Source organism: Vanessa tameamea, chromosome 4, assembly GCF_037043105.1.
Source record: "Vanessa tameamea isolate UH-Manoa-2023 chromosome 4, ilVanTame1 primary haplotype, whole genome shotgun sequence".
In the NCBI taxonomy this organism is placed as follows: Eukaryota; Metazoa; Arthropoda; class Insecta; order Lepidoptera; family Nymphalidae; genus Vanessa; species Vanessa tameamea.
Window position 1 is genome coordinate 3,683,470 of NC_087312.1, and position 27,689 is coordinate 3,711,158.

A 27,689-nucleotide genomic window follows, 5' to 3' on the forward strand; every position below is an offset into this window, starting at 1 on the left:
TTTAATTAAATTTACTTTGAACTCAATATATTAATCATTATTTTAATATGAAAAACGTTAAAATAAAAAAAAAAAAAACAAAAATTAATAATTAACTTTCTTTGAAGAGAAAGTCTCACCGAACATAAATAGGAATTATGTATCAGATAAAACGTGTAAAATCACAAACGACACCGAAACATAATTAGACATATGAATCAAAAACAAAACCACAATCCGTGATAATCCATTATCTAATTGCATAATGTTTTAAAAAAAACACGAACGAGCAATCGGGCGGGCAAGCGCAGGTAAAACCTCCCCCCATGCGACTCCGCCTCGGCGGTCGTACCGGCCGTCGTCAGAGTGTATCGTGCGGTGACCGATCGCGCTCATGCGATTGTGCGGGTCCGCCCATCGCAATGAAGTGGCTGTGTTTGTTTGTGCTGTTTATGTGTTTGAGGTGCGAAGCTGCCAACAAGCCAAGGAGAGGACGAGGCAGCTTGTGGTGGTAAGCTTACTTCACTCTCATACATTACCATAACATACATAATTTACCAACTTAAAGATAGTTAAGTTACTACTTACTTATTAGTGTCATCCGTGTTCGAGAGAAAAAAATGTATTGGTTTCTTATTATGATTACGAAGTAAAATGTACTAAATCATACAAAAAATTGAATATTAATAACAATAATAAAGTCGTGTGTTATACGCGCGTTGACATTGTTGATCGGTCGGAACTTCATTTGTACGAGGGAAGATAATAATTAGCGAATCGTTAAAAAACGCGTAAACACACGCGCGCGATGTTGCTAATGGTGCAGTTAAACTTAATGCGTCCTAAAACTGCGTCCTGCGATCATTATTTGAATTATTGCGCTATAAATAATGGTACGTCGGATTATGTTTCACGAAACGTCCTGATTTACGCAAATTATTACGGATTAACGAATTTGTTTTAAAGATTATTTTTGTAGTAAATTATTTATTTTATTTTTCAAACAAATTTTTTAAGTATTTTGTGTTGAGTTAGTTGATAATTTTTACGTAAGCGTCGATTCGAAACAAAAATGAGATTAGAAAAGTAGTTACGATGTGTCACTAAAACTAAGCTGACGTGCGTGACGGACGTCAAAACTTTATTTGCACTCACTATCGCCCGGCTCCTGGTAGTCGACAACCCTAATCCCCGGCGTATAGAGTTCACGGTCTATTAGAATTAGACATTGATTTTTATTCTACTTATATGTTTTGAAACTAATAATAATTTATTATCTTATAAAAGTTACACTATTTAATTTAATTTTTTATTTTAAATTAAAACCTTTTCTCGTATTATATATTATACAGATTATTAAATTTACAATCGAACCTTACTTGATTCATATATTTTCGTGTTTATTGCTGGATTTTATATGAAGATATATTTTTAATTACCTACTTTAAAATATTTATTATAACATAAAATCTTTCAACGTGAAGAATTGAGGTTGCACGTAAAGCAAATTTAATATGTTTCAAATCTTTATCAGATACCTATTTGTAATTTATTATGAAATAACTTCAATGTTAATCCTTAAATAAATTTTAAATAATAAAAAAAGTAGTTTATTTTTTATTGAAAAATTACCGACGGATCATTTTCATGTCTCAAGACGATGTAATTTTTCTTACAATAACTAAACAAGCCTTTATTTTTTATCGATAAACGTTCACTACACAAAAACCAAATACAACAAAAACGACAGTTTAAACAAAAATAAGGATTTTAATAAATCACACTTAAGTCTTAAAAAAACAATTAAAACAAAACAATATCAACATTAATATAATAAAGAATTTTAAATATTAATACTAATATACCTAATTTAAGATAAGAACAGTAGGTGGCCGACGGTAATCCACAATCAATCAACGCGACCGCGTATGTCTATTCCTCGATAAAGATTAATTGAGTATTAAGAGTTTTGAATTTATTAAATATTAAATACAACAAATTATAATAACCATATTATATATCTGAAATGATATAAATTAATTTGTAATAAAATATAATTTTTACTTTACTTAATGCAATTTTAATAACTCACAAGATTAATCACGAATTAGGAAGGGACTTTGACTAGTATACATTAACTAGTCAGTACCGAACAGCATCATAGCACTTAATATGACTTACTAACATATATTTGAATTAAATATATTACAAGTATTATTATTATATTTATGATTCTATATTGAATCAAATTATACTCCGAAAGAACACGTTGCGTTTACATATTAGCACTATGTTTTCTCTAACTAGGTATATCTATATATTTATGATCAACGTATAGATAAACTATATGTCTTTAAAGTACATCAATCGATATTAAACAGTTTCGTATTAATTATTCTAAAAATTATTTCAACATCAATTTTATTTACTTGTTTTAATATTTTATTTTGTTTAAGTTTTGTCCCTTCTAAAACTTTTAAGTAGTATAAGTTGACTTATCACTCACTATCAGTGAGATGGAGCAGCGCGTGTGCATTTCATTAAATAAATATTGTACGTTTGTTTGTTTAATCAACTAATTAGTATAATACTCTTCTTCGTACTATTTTTTTGTACATAAATATAACTTTAATAATTTAGTCTTAAAATTATTTTTATGCGTGTAACTTTTTATTCAGCGTCGGTAAAATAAATAAATGTAAATTGTTAAATACGATTAATATGTTGTTTAGAAACTATTTTATCTCCTAACTTGAGGATTTCACTTTTCGCACACATTTAACAGCGGAATATGGTGTTTATATAAGTAACACCCACATGGATATATTAAGTGTTACTATATTCACTAAAAAAGGGTGAATGTGCCTGTTTATTTATACGTGGCGTTATAATCAACTTTCTTAATCTCGTTGTATAATTAAACATAATTAGTTAGTAAAAAAAAAGATTTAGAAAAATTCGTAGGCGCTTCACCGATCATCAGTTGAGACACCTTCAACGCGAAGCACCCGGGTCTTTTGCACACTCTGTACCCTGGATTTAGGCGGACTTGATTATAATTCCATTCTCACACTTGAGACCCAAAATTTTAACCTAAAACCCCAAGTTCTATAGACTTATTTAGTCACTAGACCCATGAGGCAAGCCGTAATACGATAATTTTTTGTCCAAAAAATTAGCTCTAATTAAGAATTTGTTAATTTAATATCGCTATGAAATTGTAGATCTCACAATATAATCGATTACTTATTTGTTCTTGGACCTATTTTAGTGTTTATATTCAAACTTTGTCAGTCTCAGTAACAAGAACAAAACGCTTATTTCACGGCAATACAAGATACAAATAAAATATACAGAAATAAAAACCACCACACCTTAACTAATTGTTATTCATCACACGTCTCGTATATTGCATTACGTTGAAAATCGCGTGCTGGCGTCATGATATCACTGATAACCGAGTACCATCTTAGCGAGAACCCAGCTTAAATACATCTTAGTAAACGAGCAAAACAAAAACAGTTAAACGTTAAAAGATTTTTTTAAATTTCGAACTTCCATATTCTGTCATTTCAATTACATTCTCATTGATCTAAAAATTAGGTCATAAGTCCATAGGTTCTGCGGTATTGCGTCAATAATAGTTATTCGGTTTTTCGTATAAGGAATTTTCGGTAGGAACCCGGAGTAAGTATCTTTAGAAACTCACACATAACCGTTGGAACTTTATATCGTTACAAATAAAGCCCAAAATTCGAGAACCCGTCAAAATGTAATTATTCTTCGTAGTTTCTTAAAAGAAAACATTAACATTTCGAACTCTTGTTTGAGGGTCATTCTTTATTGGTCAAACATAAGCGATATTTTGACGCCTCGTAAGAAACTAACAAATTAAATATTAAAAGCCTTATTCGTATGCTGGGTGAGTACGAATCTCGTGGCCACCTACGCTTAAGGGGAAACTATTTACTTTATTTAATTAGAAGCTGTATCAAAGTTTTTTTAAAATATATCATCCAATTAAAAAATGTATTTAGATATTAAATTTTTCTTCCAAGTTTTTATTGTTACCAGCATTTGAATATGAAAAATATTGCATCAATTAGTTGAGTTAAATAAATAAACGAAGCTGCAAAATTCAATTGACACATAGTAACAGAAACACACTACGAAAAAGAAATGCTTAAAAATACATTTAAAAAATAATATTCAAAACTCCATATATAATTTAGAAGAATAATTATAATCAGTCTAACAAAAAGTTAATAATAATAAATAATTATAATTCAATTATTAATTTACATAATTTTATTTTATCAGTATGATTACACATTATATATATATTACAGTTATTATATATCTATTAAAATATCATTAAGCATTACCCACATCGTTTATGAGGTTCAATTAAACATGAAAGGTTCCGAATGTCGTTAAATGAAGGAGAAACTTAATTACTGGGAAGATATTTAGGATGGAAACATACCTACTAAATGCGAGTACAGTCGTTGGGAAATGCAGAAAACATACTAAAGGAGATTCAGTGCGTGTACTTCATATGCTAAGAATATTTAAATTGTATTTAATTTATTATTTATTACGAGTTCGAAGGAAAGTGTTATGAAAAACGTACATAGCATGAACCAATGAATCATTACATAGATTGTAAAACCAGAAAGTATCTAAATTATAATACTGTCATATCAACTTTGAGAAGACGACATTATAATAAAAAATATAAAATTAAAATAAATGAAATGACATAATTATCCATCCAAAGTTTCTATTAAAATTTATTGAACGTTCAATAACGCAAGTCGCAAGTAAATCGAGCTTACTCCAACAGTTACATTAGTTCTAAACATAAAAATAAATAAATAACTAAGTACGTACATCAAATGTACCTTCTCATTTGCTTCGCTTCCTGCTTAACACTTTTAACAAGACACGAAACACTGACCTACGAGTTAAGTATACATATACGTATAATTAGATCGAAGTGGCATTATTTCAGTAAAATGACATATAAACTGATTTTTCGACGTTTAAAAATCGAACACACAGTTTGGTTGACAAACATTTTTTTAGAACGATTTCGTAATAATCGGTACCAAGTTTTACACGCACATATATATTAATAAATTCACTTAAATCTAACAGAAAAAATACTTTGATTGATTCGGTCATTAGCATTAATTATTTTAAACATATTTCATTAATCATTTAAATCCAATATTGCACTTAATTTAATATCAATAAATGATTAGTGTATACGAAAATTAATATTTTCATAGAATTTGATTTATCTAATTCGTTTTTGTTGAACAATAATTGTTGTAAATTCTACGTTTCTGATCGAAGCTTTGAGAATTGCTGTGATATTTTACAAACAGATTTTCTTATATCCTTCTTATTTAGTTAAAATATTTCAGTTAATCTCGTTAAGTGCCGATTCGAAAAAGCAAAACCAGATATCATCTAGTCTAAGAAGTCCGTATCACATGTAAAGTTGATTGATAATTAACCGTGTCTTACTTTCGTTAGTTTGAACGTCTTCGAAAAGCAAGACGTCTCGAGAAAAGACAATATTTGTCATTTTGACACATTCACACAGTCTTTATCGCTGTCCAAATATTGCGCTTGCTCGTGAAAGCTATTCATTATTTTTCCTTTGGTCCTCGTGTCTTATGTTTGGTTTCCTACCAACGTGACAAGTGTAACTTAACGGACACAAATATGGCTATTGTTTGCATTGTTTCCACTAATTAAATTAACACGTTTCAAATGTGACCTGTATTTAAAATTAGAAAAAAAGGTTTTATATTCACCATTTCATTAACTGAATATATTTGTTTCCGTTTAAATTAATGTGGAACTCGAATCAAACATCGATACCGATCGTTTTGTGAATAAAAAACATTAGTTTTTTTTAAAAATAATATGATATCACACTTCGTCCATGTCGGTCAGCCTCAAAGTACGTAAACTAAAACACATCATAGTTTTAAGAGCACGAACAAACGTCGCAGCGTCTCCATGAATTTTCGAAGGAAATGAGAATTTCCGACGAACACGTTCATATTTACGTAACACTTGACTACAAAGAAAAGTAAATAGAGAAGTAATACGATTTCCAGCTCTCAGAGCGTCGCTTTTTGTTGGCCCTGCTGTTTATTATGTAACTTATCTTGCATACCATACAGTTTTAAATCGATTACAGGTTATACATCTCATCGTACTAAACAAAAGAGTTTATTTTGAGACATCTTCGCGAGCAATGTACGTGGTTTTGGTCGATTTCGGAGCGAGTCGCTTTGGGTATGCACACAATAGGTGAGCCGTAGCAGTTCCGAGGCCGTGTCAACAGGCCGGGATGTCGATCGCTCTCGTCTCGTGTTTACTCACTCAGCCCTCGAGGATTAATGCGCGACGCAAATATTTATCTAAACGTCTGCAGATTGACAGTTCGGTCGTCAATTGTTTGTTGTCTTTACCGTCCCAAATGAGCATTTCATTTCGAGTTGCACCCATTGCCTTAAGTGGTGTTCGGGATGTTTGTTTTATTTTTTCCAAAGTTCTCAGGGTCCGTTCCTTGATGTTTGGCATTGTCTTTCGCGATGGCGATAAAGGTAAATTTTAACAAGTAGGTATTGAAGGTGCTTTTTATCTGGATCGATGTTTGAGGATCGTATTTCGTTATTATTATTTTTATACCCTTGTCACCTACATTTGCTTAAATTTAATGGAGGTTCTTTGTTTAATCTAAGTATTTTAGTATTTTAACCGCGATGTGTCGAGGATCTAAACAATGGCGAAAACAAACGCTACCCCAAAATGATTATCCCAATCAGTAAAAATATTTGACACAAAATATTAAATTGCGAAATTAATCCACCAATTTGTTCTCTATAGGGGCATTGCAAAAGCTGGCGAACCAAACAACCTTTCACCAGTATCACCGGGTGTGCTATACATGGATCCAGGAGTTCACGCAACCTTGAGGAGGAAGCAGCGACGTTTAGCACGGGAAAATCCTGGCGTACTGGCAGCCGTGGCCAAGGGTGCCAGCATGGCAGTGGCGGAGTGCCAACATCAGTTCAAATACAGAAGGTGGAACTGTTCCACAAGGAACTTTCTGCGTGGGAAAAACTTATTTGGAAAAATTGTTGACAGAGGTTAGTTTTGATTTTATATATTTTAAATAAACTTTAGCAGCGATATTTTGAATGATTTAACTTTACTCTACAAGCATCGTTATATGTCACTATGTGAACTTTAATTGTATGGATATTTGAACAACAAGTAATAGCTTTGACTTTAATACGAACGGAATATCTAACAGAGATTAATACGTCTATATATTTATACCTAACATAAATAGCTCATAAACGTCCCACTGCTGGGCAAAAGCCTTCTATTCCGGTATGAAGAAGGTTTATTTATACGTAATGAAATATATTTAGTTCTCGATAAAATAAAGTCAGAAAAAATGTATTTATAACACGAACTATTCGCAATGACATAAAAAACAAAAGTATAGCAGTTAACGATGTAGTCAAAAGAATTCATATAAGATGATTTTAATTTGATAATAATGTATTCAGAATATTGCGTGTTGCCTTTACCTACTGCAGAGCGTATTGCCTCAATAAACATAAAAATTTAGTTTTATAAATTGTTTATTATGGATTTAATTAAGAATAAATTTTGATAAAGACTGACAAGTTAATGCCTGAGCCACGATTATCCTTTTGGCAAAGTTGAAAAAAAAAAACAAGAAGCTTAAATAGTGAATATGAGAACACGCGTCATCCGTTTGTCTCAATTTTGTCCCAAACAAAAAAAAACAAAACATTAAAAAGAACTTAAGAATATAATCTCTAAATACCCATCGAGGATACCAAGGAAACAGATTACGAGGCATTGAGACGTTTAAGCGATATTTAAAAAACAAGATCGAAATTTTCATTTCAATATGGAATCCGTATTTTAAAAAAGTTGGATACAAAAAGATTTTTAGACTACAAGCCCCTAATCCGAGTTACAAAGACTGGCTACAAATTAAGTGATATCTTTACTTGGCAACCCTTTTAAGAGATGTTATCAGTATTCACCGGGAGGGTAGCGCGCCAGGGGCACCTATAAAGGGCTCATCAAGATAAAGCATCCTGGATCAATTACATGCGACCGAGTGACGTTCCCAATCCCGTTTGTCGATGGCCCTTTTATTCATCTTATTACGAATCCATTTCAAATACCCACGATAAACGATTTAGTTTCTAACGGAAGGCGACAGTCCCAATATCGATTGAACATTTTGATTTTAAAATTGTAATCTTTATTATCTGTGTAGTTCACATTTTCGCTCCGATAGATTTGAATAAATAAAAAGGAAACAATGTTCTATTTTTAAAAATACCAGCTCAAAATAATATCGATTCCGTAAAGTTGACGTGAATGAAGATATTTATCGATGTTAAGATAAAAATCAGCGAGTATGATTTGAATGTAAACATGTAAACGATAACTTCTAGAAAAAGTATCGGCCTGTAACTGGCGAACATGCCGTATTGGGTAAGGCTATAATAAAGAGGCGAGATTAAATTTATAAAAGGTGCACTTACGAAAATTAAAATGTTATAACAAGGTTCTTTTCTTTTTTAAATTGCATACGCACGATTTTATAGACTATATTGTTATGGATATAAGGCCTAGAATGGATTGCACGTCACTATCGCGACTGTACAATTTATTTTTGCTCTCAAAATCAGGGCTGCCCTATCTCCGGTGTCCGATTTCGATGCTTTGTGCGCGATATGCCTTATTATGAGCCTGCAAACTGCGAACATCTGGTCCGTACTTCACATTATTCGCTATTAGCAAAAAAAGAAGTCGCATTGTAAATCAAAACTATCTCGACTTTTTTATAACAAACCAAAACAAATGCGATTGAGATCGAACGTAACATTTTTGTTGGATCAAAATAGAATTGGAATAAAAGCTTTCCTTCGGGGGTCAGGCAGCTTCGAGGGGTTATCTTGAAAATTAAAAGCGTTCGCCTCGATATCTCTGTCTAATTCGATCTCATTTCGAATTCGACGATATTGTTATATATATGTCCGACTGTACGTGCGTGTGCCACGGTTATTGACCCCTTGCTTCTTACGTTAATGAAACGCACAAACGTTTTCTGTAAATGATGTCTCTATTAACTTGCACTTTAACTCGGCCGAAGCGCCATTTTAAAACGATGCTTTTAAATATTTAAGAAATAAATATATTTTTGTAAAGTAAACATAATGAGGACATAATTTATTTTTTATATCGGACAGCTTGAAATAATGATTAAAACAAAATAAGTTGTTATACAAATATGCAAAACACGCCAAACATCACCGAATTAAGCGAAATCATTAGTATTGTTACGATCTTCAAACAATATATTGGAGGACGAGGGCGACAGAAGGTCACTCCAAATTAAAAGTATTACGACATATATTTTCGTAATCGCCAACATATAAGATCGACATCATTATAATATATTCATTAAAGGTAAATTGGTAACAAATCGCAATTAAATTTATATGTTTACATAACATATTTTTTTATCGAAAAAAAAAAACGTGTTCCACGTCACTAGCCAGCGGCGCATAGACGAGTCAGCACCTTCAATGGACCTCTCCATTCACTAAATCAATGAGAACTATTCAAGAGTCGAGCGATTAGCTCTGTCTTATTTATGTAAGAAAAATAATGTAAATTGCTGAGACAGATCCAATTAAGGCGATAAAGTTCATTAATACCAGACCGACAATTACTCAGCATTTTTTTTACACACACAAACACAACGGGGCCAGCAATAAAATAATTATACCCTGACAGTAACCGAAACGCCTAGAGCAAATATAAATATTGATACTCAATTCCGACACAATCTATTCACAAAGATTGTTCAACATTTTTCTAAATTAAAAGTCAGATATAGCACTGCGGACCACCGTCGTAATAATTTCCATCTGTAAAAAGAGCAAAAGGCGATACATAATTTATGTTATATGCGTGTGCATTTAGAGCATATTACTTTATTAAGGGCAGGCAGGGCGGGCGAATCGCGCGAGCACATATTACAGACCGGCCGCAAATATCTGCCGATAAACTTTTTTAATACATTGCAATTACGTTCATTTGAGAAACGCATAAAAACGGACAAGCGATCGCGGCGGGAGCCCTATACAACGGAACTCATTAAGAAAAAAAATCGTAAATATGATTTCGAATCGCTGCAACTCATCGAACACCGAAATCTTTGAATAGGGTTTGCTCGCCATAATTACACTTTCGACATACAAAGGCCCCCCGGATGGAACACGAATAATTACTAATATACACGTCGACACGCCATTGACGACTTGACGCGACATCTTCATTTCATTGTGGTGTAAACCTCAAGGATCGAATTAACACAAATGATGACAACGGGACAATAGTCCGATCCTTATAGACCGGCTCATTGTTGACCCGAGAATAGAAAAATATATGGACCGGGTTCCCGCGGCGAGGCCTCCCGCGGCGTGGTTTGGCGATGACCATGCGACTGATCGTACACGCTCCACGGAAGCCACGTTTACACCTATCGCGGCGTCTAATGGCAGGTAACTCGGCCAATAAAACGACCTTTCTCAAAATATTTCCTGTTTTGAAGGTTTCGTATGTAGCCCCCGAGATTCCATCGTCGTGGGTGTATAAAAAGTATAAAACGTTCGACACCGAAAATAAAACGGATATAAAATGCCCTCGACGAAATATTTAATGCTCAATTAGATAATCATTTTGTGTTTGTGAAGTTTGAATTGTGGTCCAGTTATACAGCAGTTCATGACATTAAAAAAGGATCAAATGAATTTTATATGCCGTAAATCTCATATGAATATCATTTATACAAGACACTCTAAATGAACGATAGTTTTATTATTTATTGTACACAGTTAATATAAATCTCAAAAGAAATTATTTAAGTGTTTTTTTTTCTTAGTTTGAAAACAAATGTCTTTGTCCTTTGTATGAATGGGAGTTGAAACGGTGGATGGTAGCGAGTGGTAGCCCCGAGCGCTTTGTGCCACTCACAATGAGTGATATATGAGCGACGTAATTTTGAATTGTCGCAGCGAAGTCTCGAGCTGAGGATTCAATGTGAAATTATCACCCTTACACGGCATAACGAAAATGAATTATTACTTTTATGGCCATTTCTCGCTTCGCCCTTACAGCAGAAGTTATTGTCCTCAAACATTCTCATTTTGTTTTTCTTAACAAATCGAGTCAAGTGCTTACGATTATATTAAACGACTTATATTTATTAGACGATACAAATCAATGATTAACTATATCTACCATTAAATCGTCGTAAAGTTTTGTAAAACAATTAAAAACGACTTCGACTTGGTAGACCGCCGACCTAAACAGTCTAAACCTCGACTTAACCGGCAAAACACCGAATTATAAAACAGGTGATTTATGGTTGTTTTGAGTAATTACATCTCATCAAATTTGAATAATGCGAGTTGCCATAAATAATAAGATACACGAGGCGCGACGCGCCAAATCGTCATAAGTCAATCTTTCAAATTAATCTCTCGGAAACACCTCGGTTTGATGACTTAATGCGGACGGGAACATATTTAATTAGTGCATTAATTTCGAATTATTTAATGGTTTTCTCTGTGAGGCCAGGTGTTCATCAAATGTCAACAGTGATTAAGTTTTATTTTACGGAGCGACCGAGCGATCGTCCATAGGATTTACGAGTTTTTGACTTTTATAAATTCTCAACGCCTCGCCTTAACTGCCAATCCGACGGGATGAAATTATCGCTCGGTGCTCGACTGCTCGCGTTGTAAACCGACTTCGGGACCATTTATTATCCACACAGATAATCCACCGACAGCACTTTATTATCAGTTATAATAATAATTTACTTTTATAGATCCACATTACTCATGTTTGTTCTTATTTGACTGCGGTTTGATGCGGTGGAACTGCCTTAATAAAATAATAGCGCGCCGTAATTATAAACGCTTTATATCAGACGATCTATGGGGCTGTGATTCTAATCGTTATTTGTATTAGGGGCTTATGCGTAGCCGGTGTCAGATTAACGTTGTTTGGGTAGTTAATTAAGTCCATAGAAGGAATTTAAATTTTATTTAATGCCGTGACTAATGCGTCCCCACGAATGGAACATCTTTACATCTGTCATAATTTTTCTACGTCGCGATTTATTCGCAAATCGCGACAATCCTCTTTGTTATCCGTGGAAATCGATGGCCGGGCACGGCAACAAAATAAATTATTGAATTATTTATAAATATATAAATATTTCTTCTCATATTAGACCAGAACAAAGAATCACCACACGATCACGTCAAACGAGTTAGGTTCGGTCGTGAATCACTTGTACAGAAGTTTATAAACATATCGGACCAATTAAAAATGATATTTGGGTTGCCGTTTATATTCTTAATTGATGAGATAATGGCGTTCGGTTACGTAATAGCGGAGATTAAGTAAAAGTAGCGAAATAAAAATCTCAGCGGGCGGACAGCTGTTTGAAGCCAGATGTCGACAACTCGACACTCACGGATAGCTATGCGTTATGAAGACGCGTAGAAACCTCAGCACGTGGTAGGTGCCACCTGGCTGGCGGCGGCACCCCGGGGCCAGACCTCTGACTCACTCATACGGTACATCGCATCACTAGATAGCTATTTAACGAAAAATATGCCACGAAATTAATTAAACTAATTACAAAACACAATTTATCTTCCCCTTTTGTACCCTTAAAGCAATATGATGAAACTTCACAATCATACAATTTTTATGTATCAAATATAATTGAACTACACCTATTTTTTGTAACGAGAAATATCGTTCCAAGTCATTACAAAAGATGAATCCTTCAGAGCGGATTGTATTCGTAACAGTTGAATTAATTTCCCCCGAGCATTGAATGATGGCGAAATTGACATTAAAATTCCGGGACGAACGTCTCAAGTAATTGCTGAATAAAATACTTTTGTGTAACATCGAAAAGCGAAACACAAAAAGTGAGACGGCCACGGCGGTATGCGCTGACCGTAATTTATATCGGTGCACGATGACAACATAATAAAAAAATGATTTCATTTGCTTATTGAGTCCTTAATAACGATGGCGTGGACTCTGGGACCATTCCATACATTATTATTTTAAATAATAATAAATATAAATTTCATGTTATTTTTAATACTACGTTTTAACCATCAGTACATATTGCTTGAATGTGACTTGCGAGCCCACCTAAGAAGTCTGTTCGGATTACGGAATAAAGTTTTAATCAATATTAAGAGCAATTTGGACATTCTAATGTTATAATTTGTTTTTAATACAACGTTTTTGTTATAAAAAAAACTTTTTCCATAAATAAAAATAGCAAATAAATTGCGGCCTCTGACAAATTATTGCGTGAAAAAAAAACTGTTCATTTTTTAATTATGATTAAGGTAAATGGCCAGCCATCGAACTACTTTCGGTTTTAAACTCCGTGGAATTTAATTATAACCTTGAAACGGCGAGAGTCGATGACTCAGGAATACATATCATAGTCAATTTATTAATATTAATTTGCGTATCCATACTGTAAATAAAAATATCACATAGATTAGATTATTTTCTGACATCGAACTTTATGTAAATTTAAAATAGGAACTGGTAATAAAAATAAATTTAATTATTATCGAATTTATTTTAAACTTTTTAATTAAAATAATAAAATTAAAGCGGGACTGTGTTTATCGATAGTTATCGTTAAGATCACTTGGACATCGATATTACTGAGATTCGTTGCGCGCGCCACTACAACTTGTAATGATCAAATTTATAATCTCCCGGGTAGGTAAGAGGCACTTCTTTTATTTTCAATCGACGAGATATACCCTCTCTCTTTTAATTGTATTTTATGAGTATTTGATTCTAATGCCGGGCCATTAATTATTTATAGTATTCGATACGGGATGAGAGAATCGATTTATGTATTCGTTTGGGAGATGAATGTATGCATCGATCCTTTTGTGATCGTGCATTGAGTTCATTCGATAATTATTCGGGATTACGTTATGACTAAGTCAATATTCATCAATTTTAATGTCGAGTCACTAATTGATATTAACTTGACGCTGCATAAATACCAAATATTTATAATAATAAGTGTGTTACGGTAGTTTTTTTTATAAACTAGAAATAATAACATCAAATAATTCAAATATCGAATATCATTTTCTCTTATGAATATCTCGAGCTAATAGACGGTATATTATTTCGAAACAATTATTATAATTATTAATAAACACCAATGAAATCATATATTTTTTGTGAAGACACCTAACCTCAAGTTTTTTCCCATCTTAGCCCTAAGCCATAATAAAATTTGATTAAAATATGGGCATCTCTGTTGCTGGCACGCATTAATTATGTGAATATCAAACATGCCTATGCTAAAATACCATAAACCGAGTATTATTATTACAAAAACAACAATATTAAGCCAGAAGCGAGGTCCGATACCTGCCTTTATAAGTTTATAGCTGCCTATTATCATGATACTCCGCAAAACTGTCTTAATATAAAATATGGCTTTCCAAACAAAGAACACTAATTGTAATGGCATATTAAATGCCAAATTTTTCAATATAGGATCCGTGTTAATATCGATCGAATATTTACGGATGCAATATCATTTTATTTTTAGTTCATCATCTTTTTATACTCATCCTCATATGTCTTTAAATTAGGAATGATTTTAATATTTTTAAATTTTTTTTGGCGCAGGTTGTCGCGAGACAGCATTCATATATGCCATCACGAGCGCCGGTGTAACGCATGCGGTATCCCGCGCGTGCGCAGAGGGCTCGATCGAGTCTTGCACCTGCGACTACTCGCATGTCGATCGAGCGCCGCACCGAACCCGCGCCGCTGCCGCCGCCAACGTACGCGTTTGGAAGTGGGGTGGCTGCAGTGATAACATCGGTTTTGGATTCAGATTCAGCAGAGAATTCGTCGACACAGGAGAAAGGGGCAAAACTGTCAGAGAAAAAATGAACTTACACAACAACGAGGCCGGCAGAATGGTAAGTTGATAAGGAACAGTTATACGTCAGCGATCTGTCCAATCGACACTTAAGGTAGCTCATAAACATCCATTAAACAAAACAATTCGAGTGGCTGTCGACAGACATGTCATCGCTTCGTGTTTACATTACCATTACGGGTGACGATCGATTGTCAGCCACTTGACGTGTCGCTGAAGTCTAAAATTAATTATGCGTCAAGCGGCTCGGCCCATCGCACGAGGACTGCGCAACTGGCATCCATTCGTTGCGCTCGCACATCTCCCTCCCACCGCACACCCACATTTGCATACCCACTGTCCGTACCTTCCTAAAATCATCAAAAAGGGACGTCGGGCGTCTCGAGCCACCCAAACACTTCATTAACCGACGCGCTTAATTCCTGTCACGACAAACACACTGGGTGTCCGTCTGATGAATATTCACAACATTCCAACAATTGTTTAACACATATTTAGACACTAGACTGTACAATGCACCCTTCCATCTACATGATAATAAAAAAATACGTCGACCATTTTCTACGAAGCGTATGCACTTGGAGGATAGGAAAATATTTACTGTCTCCGTCCTCGCGTCATTTATCTACCTTCTCAGAATGATGAATGTATCCAGAGCATGATTTATGATCGGTCCACACGCGGTGACGACCGGCCCACCTCCTCACGATTTGTAACAATTTGCTCGATCGTAAGATTCGATCGATGAAGTGTGCTGTAGAGATCATCGATCACCAGCATCGGCGCTTATCGTAGGAATTTAAAGATATTTGGACATCATTATAGACCCCCTCACACGATTGAATAAATTAAGAGATTCGATGTTTTCTTGACATATTATTAATCATTTCATTTGTCCACAGCACGTGCAAACGGAGATGCGCCAGGAATGCAAATGTCACGGTATGTCTGGGTCCTGCACTGTTAAGACTTGTTGGATGAGGCTGCCCAGTTTTCGCTCCGTGGGTGACGCGTTAAAAGATCGCTTCGATGGAGCGTCGCGGGTCATGATGCCTAATACAGAAATCGAAGCGCCCGTACAGCGAAATGACGCAGCGCCTCATAGAGTTCCAAGAAGAGATCGGTACAGATTCCAGCTTCGACCGCACAATCCGGATCATAAAACACCGGGAGCAAAAGACCTAGTCTACCTTGAATCATCACCGGGTTTTTGTGAAAAGAACCCGAGGCTGGGCATTCCCGGCACGCACGGGCGTGCCTGCAACGATACGAGCATCGGCGTCGACGGCTGCGACCTCATGTGTTGCGGTCGTGGTTACCGGACCGAAACAATGCTTGTTGTGGAACGATGCAATTGCACATTCCATTGGTGCTGCGAAGTAAAATGTAAACTGTGTCGCACGGAAAAAGTAGTTCACACGTGTTTATAGACAAGCTAACACTAATGATGCGTGCACGTATGTGGTCGACGAGAGGAACTTAGTGTCGGACTTGTGACTCGGACTTGAGTGTGGATTTTAAACAGTAAAATTATTCGGAGGCAGATATCAGACGTGTATATAATCGCTTTAGTTTCCCCTCTATTGAAGTCTTCGAAACCGATATTCATTTTGACTTATGTAAATATTCTCTATCGCTGTTTAGTTTTCTAAAACGCTTATAATTGATCCACTGTGAAATTAAACTAAGCGGCTACTTCATTTAATTTATTTGGCTATTAAGTGCGAACATGTGATCTAGTAGTGTTATTTTTTGTGAACGCTGTCGTTGGGACACTAATGAGACCAGTTTGTCGACGCTTTATTCCTGTCAGCTTGTCATCCCGCGTTCTCTATCGAAATTGGACTTGTTGGTTTCCTGACGCGGTCAAGTGTATGAATTATTAATATTAAATAACGCGCTTATCGCTGTGACTACTCACCCGGGCGACCGAAATATCAGACTACTTTTAATGGTATTTCAATAATATCATTATAAAGTTAAATATTAATATTATATTATTTTAATGAAGCCATACGCTTCTCATATTTCTCATATTACGCATTAACTGTTGTAAGAGCTGAGAGCGAAATTATCTTGTAATTATAATTTTATATTAATTATTTGAGTGGTTAATGGAATATGTGGCTTAACTACATTTGCATAAAGCGTCTTCTTGGGTGTTCGCTCTTAAAGGTTGCATTTGAGCCTTATCAGTGAATAAGTAGCGCCATCGTAAAGGTGTCCCACATTACGAGATAAACTCTCTCGAGAATTTTAATTAAATATTAAATGAATTAAATAATCAGTATTATACGTATATTATTGTATGCGTGCTGCGTCCGATATTCCGAGATAATGTTGCACGTAAGCCCGATTGACACTTGTTATACATTTTAAACGCTCGTTCGTGCTTTTAAATTGTCCAATATTTATTAAGCATGTACAAAAAAATGTTTTTGCTTTTTATATATTTTTAATTAGTGGAAATATCGCAAACTGTTGATTCCGGCTGTTTATATTCATACTTCGATATCAAATATTAACGTTATTAGCTTTACAAATTGTTACCTCTCATTTAACTGACGGTTTAAAAAACTCGATATTATATATATTTAAATGTATTTTGTATTAGACTGATGTTCGACAGTTTGCTAATAAGATGGAAGCTTTATTAATTATAATTACTTGTATCAACGTGAATGATATTTCATATGTGATATAAACATAGTTTAAAATATAGATATTTTTAGTGTTAGTCATACACCGAGCTTCTATATATGTATAATAAGATACGGCGCTAATACATAATATACTTTTAAGCTATTTATTAAAATTTATACTTAATACTATTTCATTTTACTTCGAGCCGTGTTTAATTTTTGAAGTAAAATGAAATATTCGTTTTAGTAATATCATGTTAAAACTAACGGTAATTAATTATTAGTACTACTAGTATCACAGGCTCTTGTTGTCGTCATAAGAATTGTTCATGGACTTAATATTGAAAAATTGTTGTTGCATGTATTTTTTATTATGAATGGCGATAACGATTAATTACTTAATCTGTGATATGCATTTATATACCAATCGGTATTCCATATTTAGTACTAACATATTTTAACCAGCTCCTGTCGGTTTGTTATCGATGAATTTAAAGACTGAAGTTTTTTTTTAAAACAATACGTAGTTGTACCATCCGCAATCGGATCATTGAACCATTTTAAATGTTAGCATCAAATCTAATGTGATAAAATCGATTTTTAAAATATTTTATCCGTTTCAAAATCGAAATTTAATCTGTACCATTCGATCTTTTATCGATGACAGTTAATCCCGAGTTTTAACATGTGTCCTTGCCCTAATCAAATTGCCAGTGTAAAAAAATGCACATGTAAATATTATTTTATTATGATATTTTTTTAAGTTATTTATGTGAATGTAGTATTTTATTGTTAATATTAGATAACAATACGATTTAAATCAGCTGAACGTGTCTGAATCTCAAATACTATTATTGTATATTGAATTTACCTATTTGAAAAATATTTCGTCCAGTGACCACTGTTTTGCGGTTGACGCATTATTATAATGATATTGGTTATACATTAGTGTCTATTTATGATTAAAATATTGATTAGTTGTTACTGAAAATACAAAATTGATCAAACGATGGTTTTTTATTACGTTACCCACATTTTTAAAATTAATTGTCAGTAGACTAAGAGCTGAACGTTGATTGGCCGCTTACTGTCATCCGTTACCATCGACCAATAAGAATGCTGATTAAAGTTAAATTAGACAATTTGACATCGATGAGCGTCTTCAGAACTGGAAGTATATCTGATAACTCCAAATTTAAAGTGAATACGAACGAGTAAAGGAGTTAAATAATGCTTCAAACAAATGATTGTTTTTCTATATTAATAAAATAAAGATTACGTTCATCTTATATACATTTTATTTTTAAAAAGCGAGACATTATTATTTTATCGCTCGGACATTTAAGATACGGATTGACTAACACTTTCAATTCTCATCCGTAATTTTTATCAACATAGCGAATGTCACGATTGTAACCTACAATGGTGCCACAAAGACAGGTGATATGTTGACTTCATAATATTACCACGTAAAAACATTTTATTAAACGTTTCATACCAAAACGTTAATTACAGTTTTATGATATTACTAGTGCTCACCATACGGTTTTTTTTTATTCTTAACACTAAAACAAAAAACAAAAAAAAATATCTGACAACCAGAGCACAAAAAGAACTATTTGGTATTCGCTCCTTTACATATATAATATATTACTAGCTGAACCTACGGCTTAACCCGTGCGAAATTAGTAAAACATTACCTGTAGGACATAAACCGTCGCCCCCCATTTCACCGACTCGAGGGATGAATTAAAAATAGCCTATACCCTTGCCCGGGACTCAAACTATTTCCATACCAAATTTAATCTAAATCGGTTCAGCTGCTTTAGTGTAAAGAGGTATACAGACAGAGTTACTTTCCTTATAATATTAGCATAGATTTGATTATAGGTATTCCTAAGTCTCAAAATATCGATTTGAGCATCCAGGCAGAAATTACCCACGAATAGCTTCGCAAATATATAAAGATACACTTGACAAAAAGGTACTGTTTCGCCTTTTCCTGAATATATGTAGATGTATTGTACTAAGTAAATTTTGTCCATCATAAAATACAAGTGTACATAACAATAACATCGACATACATAACCGCTGATATTTACTAAATCATTCATTTTACGATGCTATGTTGTCGCGCACTGTTGACTGTGTAGACGGTATGGAAAAAAAATATTATAAATATGAACTCCTTCAATTAACCATGCAGGAGAAGGCCTGACCTATATACAAGGCCTGGCCGCTGATATATGACTTAAAGACTTGTGAGTGGTTCAGGAAAATAACACATCTAGTTATGGTAGTATTCTCAAAATTTAAAATCCTCATAATGATTTCTAACCTTATTAAGAAAACATATAAATTAAAATAAATGCAGAATTAACTCAATATAAATATTACGCTTAAACTATGGAAATAACTAACATGTACAATGTAATATTTACTTAAATTTGTTGGATCGATTGTGCAGAAAATATCTATGTTATGTATAAAAATAGTCAATAAACATATTATCATGTCATGTTTCAGTCATGAAACAAATTTTAAATTAATGTTTAGTTCAGATTTAAACAGCTGATTTATTCTCACGACAATGTCAAATTGATTTGTTATTATAAGACAAGTTTGTAATTATTGGAATAGTTTGTATTAGGTAGCCTAATTCTTCTGAAATTAAACATTACAATTAAAAATCAATGATTCTATTTATGATACATATATTAGCATAATATTTATTAAGCCATTGTTATAAAATATTTAGGTAACAACATGTTTATTCTAGTAACCATTAAATGCAAGATAACAAATCAAATGATTATTGGCGATCTGATACAGGGGTTTGCTTAATAACAACCATCGATGTCGGAATCGATATACGATGATGTTACCATTTCAATATTTATGCGAATGTATTTCAAAACGCGATGCGAACTGTCATATCTCCGCCATTTTGTTTTATTGTGAACGCAACCGTAGGGACTTGGATGGCGCGCAATTTTCTGAAACGGCTTTATTTTCTAACAAAGGATAGATTGTTAGTCGTAAATTATATTTTATATTTATGTAATAGAGTTGATTTTAGCTTGGACGTAGATGTCGAAAGTGAAAAGTCGATCGGTGTTGGTGGTCGACAGTGCCCCAGGCTCGTTCCCACGAGTATCGCGCTGGGGAAAATTTATGTTTATGAACTGAGAAATATGTCATAAGAGATACGAATGGCATGTTCGGAACTGAAATAGCGTAAATAATTTTTCACGCAAACGTATTTTGCTTTTCAAAAGGAGGTTGTTGTCTTAATTAACTCTCTTGAAAATAAATTAATATAAATATACACTCACACGGACATACATACCGATATAAACGAACTTGATATTTGTAAACATCGATAGTTCGCGTGGATTACTATTAGACAAAGAATCATAAAAGCAATGTATATATTTATTAAAAAGTAATATTTTTGCAGAAATTTTACAAAAGTGAAGTACGATTTTACGGAAAATAGGTTTTTAATAATAATAAAGTTTTTATCATAATAAAATAACGTAACGTAAAGAATCAAGAACAATATGTATTGTCATGTCATGTTCCAGTCATGAAACAAATTTTAAATTAATGCTTAGTTCAGATTTTAACGGCTAATGTTTAATAGAATCAAACATTAGTTAAATAAATTATGTTATTATTATAAGACAAGTTTGGAATTATTGAAATAGTATGTAGTGAGTAATCTAATTCTTTGGAAGTTAAACATTATTATTAATGACTTATTAATTTATTTGAAGAATGTCACTATATCTGTACTAATATTATAAATACAAAGGTAGCTCTGTCTGTCTGTTGCTCTTTTTAGGCTAAACCACTGAACCGAATTTGATGAGATTTGTTATGAAGCAAGTTTGAATTCCAAGGAAGGACATAGGCTTTTTATGTCTAAATATAATAATGGGAGCGACGCCGCAGGCGACAACTAGTATGATAATTCCCTTAAACGCTAATAAGATAAATAAGAAGGTACATCTCGCAATACAGACCAATGAAAATATTGCAATAAAAACTATTTGTTTTTAAAATAACAACTATTTGATTAAATTTTCAACAAGGCAAATTTAAATTTTAGTACGACATTTTATTGAATTATTTATAGGTTGTAAGACTAAGTGAAAATTGTATCAGAAACGCTTAGAGGTTTGTCGCACGATGTTATGTCAATTTATCGTAATGTGGTTATTTGTAACTCCAAAAGCCTGTGAACACATACTAAGTAGGTTTATAGATATATTTAGTACATATTATTTAATGGTATTTTCGTAACTGTATTTTTAACGATGTGATTTTGAATTTAGAATGTTTAATATTAATTTTTAAGGGATATAATTTAAGACGACTAGATAGTTAAACGGTATTCGGCCGGCCTAGCGACGTGAACGTCCCAGAGCCTGACTATCCTTGGGGTGTGGTCGTACCCACTTCTTTCATTAGCTCAACGCTTAATCAGTGGGGAAAATTCCTTGAAAAGATGATCAGCTTGAAATATATTAAAAAAAAAGTTTTCTTGTAACATAATGATATACATAAACATAGCGTAAAATATTTATTAATTTGCTTTTAATGAAGCTATTGTCGAAAACAAATATCTGTACAAAACAGTACATACTTACATACATATATATTTTTATGTAAAGTTTAATTTTCATATATCTATGCGAGCCTAAGTTACATTAATAAACACCAAAAATTAATGACTAAACTGGTAGATAGATAGATAAATATACCATTATTTCTGAATTGTGAAGTTTTTGTTACTTGGTGGTAAGGCTTTGCAAGCCCGGTCGGAAAGATACCACCAACGCATCACGTATTCTACCGGCAAACAGCAATACTTAGAATTCATGGGTTCCGGTTTGAAGTATATGTCCTCAGTGGCTGTACTTGGCATAACCTCTTTGCTGGTTAATTTTTCTCTCAGTGCCAGATTATATGAGCGGTGGTGACCATTTTACATCAGACGGTGCATTTGCCAATCCGCCTACTTATTTTAAATAAAACATAAATAGCTTAATATGTATATATTTCCTTCAGAATGGGCTTTGCGTGTCTTAAGCGATCCTTAAAGAATAATACAAAAACAGAGCACAGCATCGAATCAGGCTTCGACCTTAATGATGAAGATATGCTTAAATTTCACGTCTGGCCTTCAGGGATCATACCGTACTATATTGACGGTTTTTCATTCGGTAATATAACTGTTATTGATAAGATAAGAATATATACAATTTTGTTTTTCGAATTACATATTCGATATTTGAAAATTAAAAAAATTAAAAATTTTGAAAATTAAATCCCTTAATTTGATACACAATTCGATAAATTTGTTACACTTTTGTTTGTCAACGTAGAGAATATTTTATCTATTATGACTACAACTTACTTATAATTCAATAGGATGGCAAAACTACCTAGAAACTTTTAGACCCTTTAAAAGAATCTCTTTTTGGTTCAAATTACAACAATAAATTCTGTATATTAGTTCAAATATTTTTCACAAAATTTGTTATAATGATAATAATCCGTCTATAGCAATAAAATAAAGAAGTAAAATTAGTTTGTTTGGTATTTGAAGGTCATTTCTGGAAATAATTATCCAATTCACATATACATAATACATATATATACGGATACACCTGTACCGTATAAATTGCACCCATGCGAAGCTGAGGTATTTCGCTAGTTTTGTATAAAAGTAATAGACGTACTGTCCACAGAAGCCTTCCTGAAGAAATGTGTTGTTTACATAATCTTATTCCCTTACCACCGAGCACGAAATGACTTAAAAGAAATCATGAAAATTCTGTGGTGACTCAGTTCACAGCCTTCCGAAGTTTAATATTCAACACTGATGTTACTTATTTGTTGGTTTTCATGTAAGAGATCTCAGACTCAAAGTAAGTTGTGTAAAACTGTTAAGCATGTGACACGTGGTAACAAATCGCATGTTCAATGTTTCATTAAAAAACAAATATAAATTCTTAATACTAGTAAAGGAAGGTAAGGTTTGAGGTTTATTTAGAAAAAAACCATGTGGGTACAGAACTTATGGCTACTGGCAATTTTGAGTTGCCACTGAGAATTTCACGGCAGAAGACGCAGTAACATTTTATTTGCGTGACCCGGACTTAAACTCAGGATTTCGGTCTTCGGTCAGTTCTTCATAGTAGTCTGCGCAAGCGGCCCAGTGATGCCCCCCGAAGAGACAGAGTGAGTCACGCTTTTAGTGGATATTCTGGCACATTTCGCTCAGATGAGTCCCACATATCCACTTGCCACGTCGTCTTCAGAATTTTAGGACCATATGAGCTGGTCACTAGACGTAGAACGACCTAGGAATCCGATTGAATTAAATATATGTATATAGATAGTTTGAGCAATATATATTTTTTCCAGATAAATTGTAACTTTTTGATAAATTAAAAGATGACGAATACAGTTCTCATCAGTATACATATATTGGGGGTGAAACGATAATTATACCATGTAAGGTAATTACTCAATTTCAATTGAATACTATCTGATTTTTTTTCTACTCAAGCCTATCTATGGGTCCTTAGATACCATCTTAACATAATTTAAAGATTGGTTACATGAAAAAAAAGGGATTGGGTTGTCTACCATAGATGTAAAGAAAATGTATTTGCTATATAATTATGCAATACGAAAGGATACTCCAAAAAAATTAACAGGACGTGATAAGCTTAAATTAATTTTGACAAAAATCATAATAATGACAGTTTTAAAGTAGAATTGAGGAAAAACCCAAACATATTTATACTTTTATCAGAGGAAAAACCTTTACCCGATATCTCGCCACAAAATAAAGTTATTAAAGAGCAAATATTAAATGAATCAGATTATGAAACTGATTACGAAAGCAATGAAACATATTTTCATGAAAAAAAAAACAAATGTTTTACTTAAAATTAGTTTATTTTAAATTTAATATAATTGTTATTATTATCTATCACATTAAAGGCATGTTTGTATGTCTCGCTTAACATAGCATGTTTCACAAATGACTTCGCAGCACCATTTGAACTGACAATTGCAGTTTTCAGCCTCCCTTATAGTCGTTTGTACGTAACCTCTTCTGCAACATAGTTGATCACAGCTGTCAGTTCCTGCAGAACTTATATTACACTGACGTCCTTCGGTGCCGAGAGATCCAGTCTTCATATTTGCCGAACAAAAATCCGGCGATTCTTCTGAATATATGATATCCTTCTTGCCTGGTCTCTTTATGTTAGGGCTTTCTGGCATAAAGCTATCGCCGTCGTTGCTTGAGATAACCTATAAAAAAACGACCAGTTCAAGAATATTATCCGCACGTAGAGTAAATTATTTTCACCTGGCTGTTTAATATGATGCAACTGTAATATAAAATAATGTATACCTTAGCAGCCCCTTCGAATCTGTCTCGCAACCGGTCACCCACTTCTCTGAAAGCAGGCATCCTCCACCAGCATGTTCGAAGAGTACAAGAACCGGATAATCCGTGACATTTGCATTCCACTTTCATATTATTTTTTATTGCCTGGAGCAAAATAATGATAATTAATATTTTATGACACATAAAAAAAGTTAAAGACGTTGTTTATATCCTATAAAATTAAAACAACATAGGCATATTTCATACAATTTCAAACATAATATTTTCCTAAAGTGTTCCCGATTGCTATAATAACAATGTACATAACAATGTTTGTTATTAATTATGAGTGATATTATACTAAAACGGTTTAGACATTTATATAGAAAAGTCTTACTAACCAACCTCCCAGCGTTATGATTGTGGAGTTTGATTAGAGTTTTTATGTCACTTTTTTTTCTGTATCGGCTATCCATGAACTCTCTTGACTTTTGCAAGCCGAAGCGAACATTGTCGCTGCAACCACCCCATTGCCACCTGTCAGTCTGCGCTGGAGACGGGGGCTGTGGCATTTGAGCTACTCTCCCACGACGAGGTTTCGGAACTTCCTAAAAAAAAAAACGTTAAATGTTCATTGAGATTTCCAAAATTTTATACCTTATTTAAGTATTATGTCTAGATGGACTACTGAATATAGCACAGAGATATTAACAAAATATCATTGGTTTAAATATAAGCTTTATAGTTATTATATATAAACGAGTTTACTCTTGTTTAATTAGGTTTTATAATAATAATTAATCCCAAGCTTGGTTATAAACGAAACTATCTTCAGGAAATGTATTCGTAACATTAGTTCATATTACTACCAAATGTTGATTAATCAACCCACGGTATAAGCCTTTAAGGCTTCTTACAGAAAACAGAGGTCTTTGCCTAGCATACCATTTACTAGAAGTTAAACTAACCTTTTGACAAGAGCATTCCAAAAGCGATCCCGCAGTACATGCTCTTGTGATAGCGTACGTAACGCCGGCTGCAGTGATGGCATTCACAAACCCAGTTTCTCTTGTATCTGAAACAATTTCATGAGATATAACAGACAATTAAACATATTTTAATTGTTTATTTTAAGTATTTATTATGAAATCATTTAATATATAAATTAAATAAATATATGATCTGCATAATTCAAATGAAATATACATTTTAAATGCAGTAAACCTAACAAAAATTATGTAACGACTCTTTAGAGTACTATGAATACTTCTGCTGCCGATTCGTCACAGCTATGTTCTAGGGCTTAAAGAGAAATAAAATCCTGAAGCATAAAGCACCAATACAATACAGAGTTAAGCTGTTGACCTAAAAATCAATATTCACACGGCCGCTGTAATAAACAACGATGGGCTTCACGAATCGAAGGCTGCATCCATAAAACATGCTGACGTGATACACTGACGTTAAGAATGCAAAGTATTTCTAGGAACCAATATTGGTTTGTTATTTCAATTATTTTTTAATTTATTTAAACTTTTAATTATACCGAGTCAGTCCAAGTACTCCCAGATTGTATATATTTTTTTCTTATCTAAATTAACCATTTGTGGTTTCTTTTCTAAGCTCTAAGTCTAAAATTATGAGAACCATTACAGGTATTATTAGCGTCTTATCTATGAGAAAATAAATTTAAGTTAAATTAAAAGTTCTACATTAACTGACTCTTTGACCTCCAATAATTTCAAGTGATTATTTAAAATGTTAGGTCCATAATTGTAAAACCAAGGACAACTAGAACGGTTCCATCGATGCTATGTTTTACGTATATATGCTCATTGATCACGAGGACAGTGTGTCCGTTTAGGCCTGGCTATAACAATTAATGGTGGATGAAACTGATGTTGGAATATTCAGATGGCATGAATAATGTGAAAATTGTTGTGCCCATCTAAATGAGCTTCGGACATCGACTAAATGGTCTCTGTTTAGGTCGATGACTTCATATGATTGGATGTCGATGGCTTGAGTTTAGATTGGTTCTATAGATTTTTTTCTTGCGTGACTAAATTAATTGTGGATTTTATTAAACTACGTAATTAACACTCGATGATGGAAATGGAAGTTTTTACCATATTTTTATGAGATCGTTTTGTAGTTTTAAATTTCGAAGATGTCGTTTTGATTTCGTTTTCCTTGAAGTGCTTATAAAAAGTGCTAATACGATTAAGATACTAATTGCGGGTGAGCAGATTCATTACAATTACATAAATTACCAAAAAAAAGCAGTTATAGTCGCTGGATATATATTTTGGTATAAATAATCATACTTTATTTGTGTTTATATTTAATTATCTCGTCAGTTGCGAAAGGTCGGTCCCTTTCTTAATAAAGCAAATGAATGGATCTCATTTGATACGACACCAGGAAGTTGAAATTGAATAATGTCATATAATTGTTACATAATATACTTTTTGTAAGTCATGGGTAGGAAATTGCAGACATTGCTACCTTTAAGGAATTCTACTTTCAT

The 27,689-nt window shown here is 33.3% G+C and overlaps 2 protein-coding genes across 2 annotated transcripts in view; one reads left to right on the top strand and one right to left on the bottom strand.

Annotated features, from left to right (window-relative positions):
* Positions 1–357: 357 nt before the first annotated feature.
* On the top strand, positions 358–17,123 carry Wg (wingless). The gene is made up of 4 exons (XM_026631711.2): positions 358–490; positions 6,892–7,154; positions 14,842–15,140; positions 16,003–17,123. Exons 1-4 carry the CDS (start codon positions 402–404, stop codon positions 16,528–16,530), a joined length of 1,179 nt encoding a protein of 392 aa, XP_026487496.2. The 5' UTR covers positions 358–401; the 3' UTR covers positions 16,531–17,123.
* Positions 17,124–24,699: 7,576 nt separating this feature from the next.
* LOC113394407 (protein Wnt-6) overlaps positions 24,700–27,689 on the bottom strand; it is a 43,276-nt gene continuing 40,286 nt past the window's right edge. The window contains exons 3-6 of the mRNA XM_026631712.2: positions 26,128–26,234; positions 25,561–25,767; positions 25,184–25,324; positions 24,700–25,080 (exon numbers count right to left, since the gene is read on the bottom strand). Coding sequence (XP_026487497.1) covers positions 24,760–25,080; positions 25,184–25,324; positions 25,561–25,767; positions 26,128–26,234 — 776 coding nt within the window. The 3' untranslated portion in view covers positions 24,700–24,759. The remainder of the gene's footprint in view (positions 25,081–25,183; positions 25,325–25,560; positions 25,768–26,127; positions 26,235–27,689) is intronic.

Excerpts from the sequence above, each read along its gene's own strand:
- Wg (XM_026631711.2), top strand. The coding sequence starts at position 402 with ATGAAGTGGCTGTGTTTGTTTGTGCTGTTTATGTGTTTGAGGTGCGAA. Across the intron at positions 491-6,891 it reads GGACGAGGCAGCTTGTGGTG|GGGCATTGCAAAAGCTGGCG; the intron begins GTAAGCTTACTT and ends TGTTCTCTATAG. Across the intron at positions 7,155-14,841 it reads TGGAAAAATTGTTGACAGAG|GTTGTCGCGAGACAGCATTC; the intron begins GTTAGTTTTGAT and ends TTTTTGGCGCAG.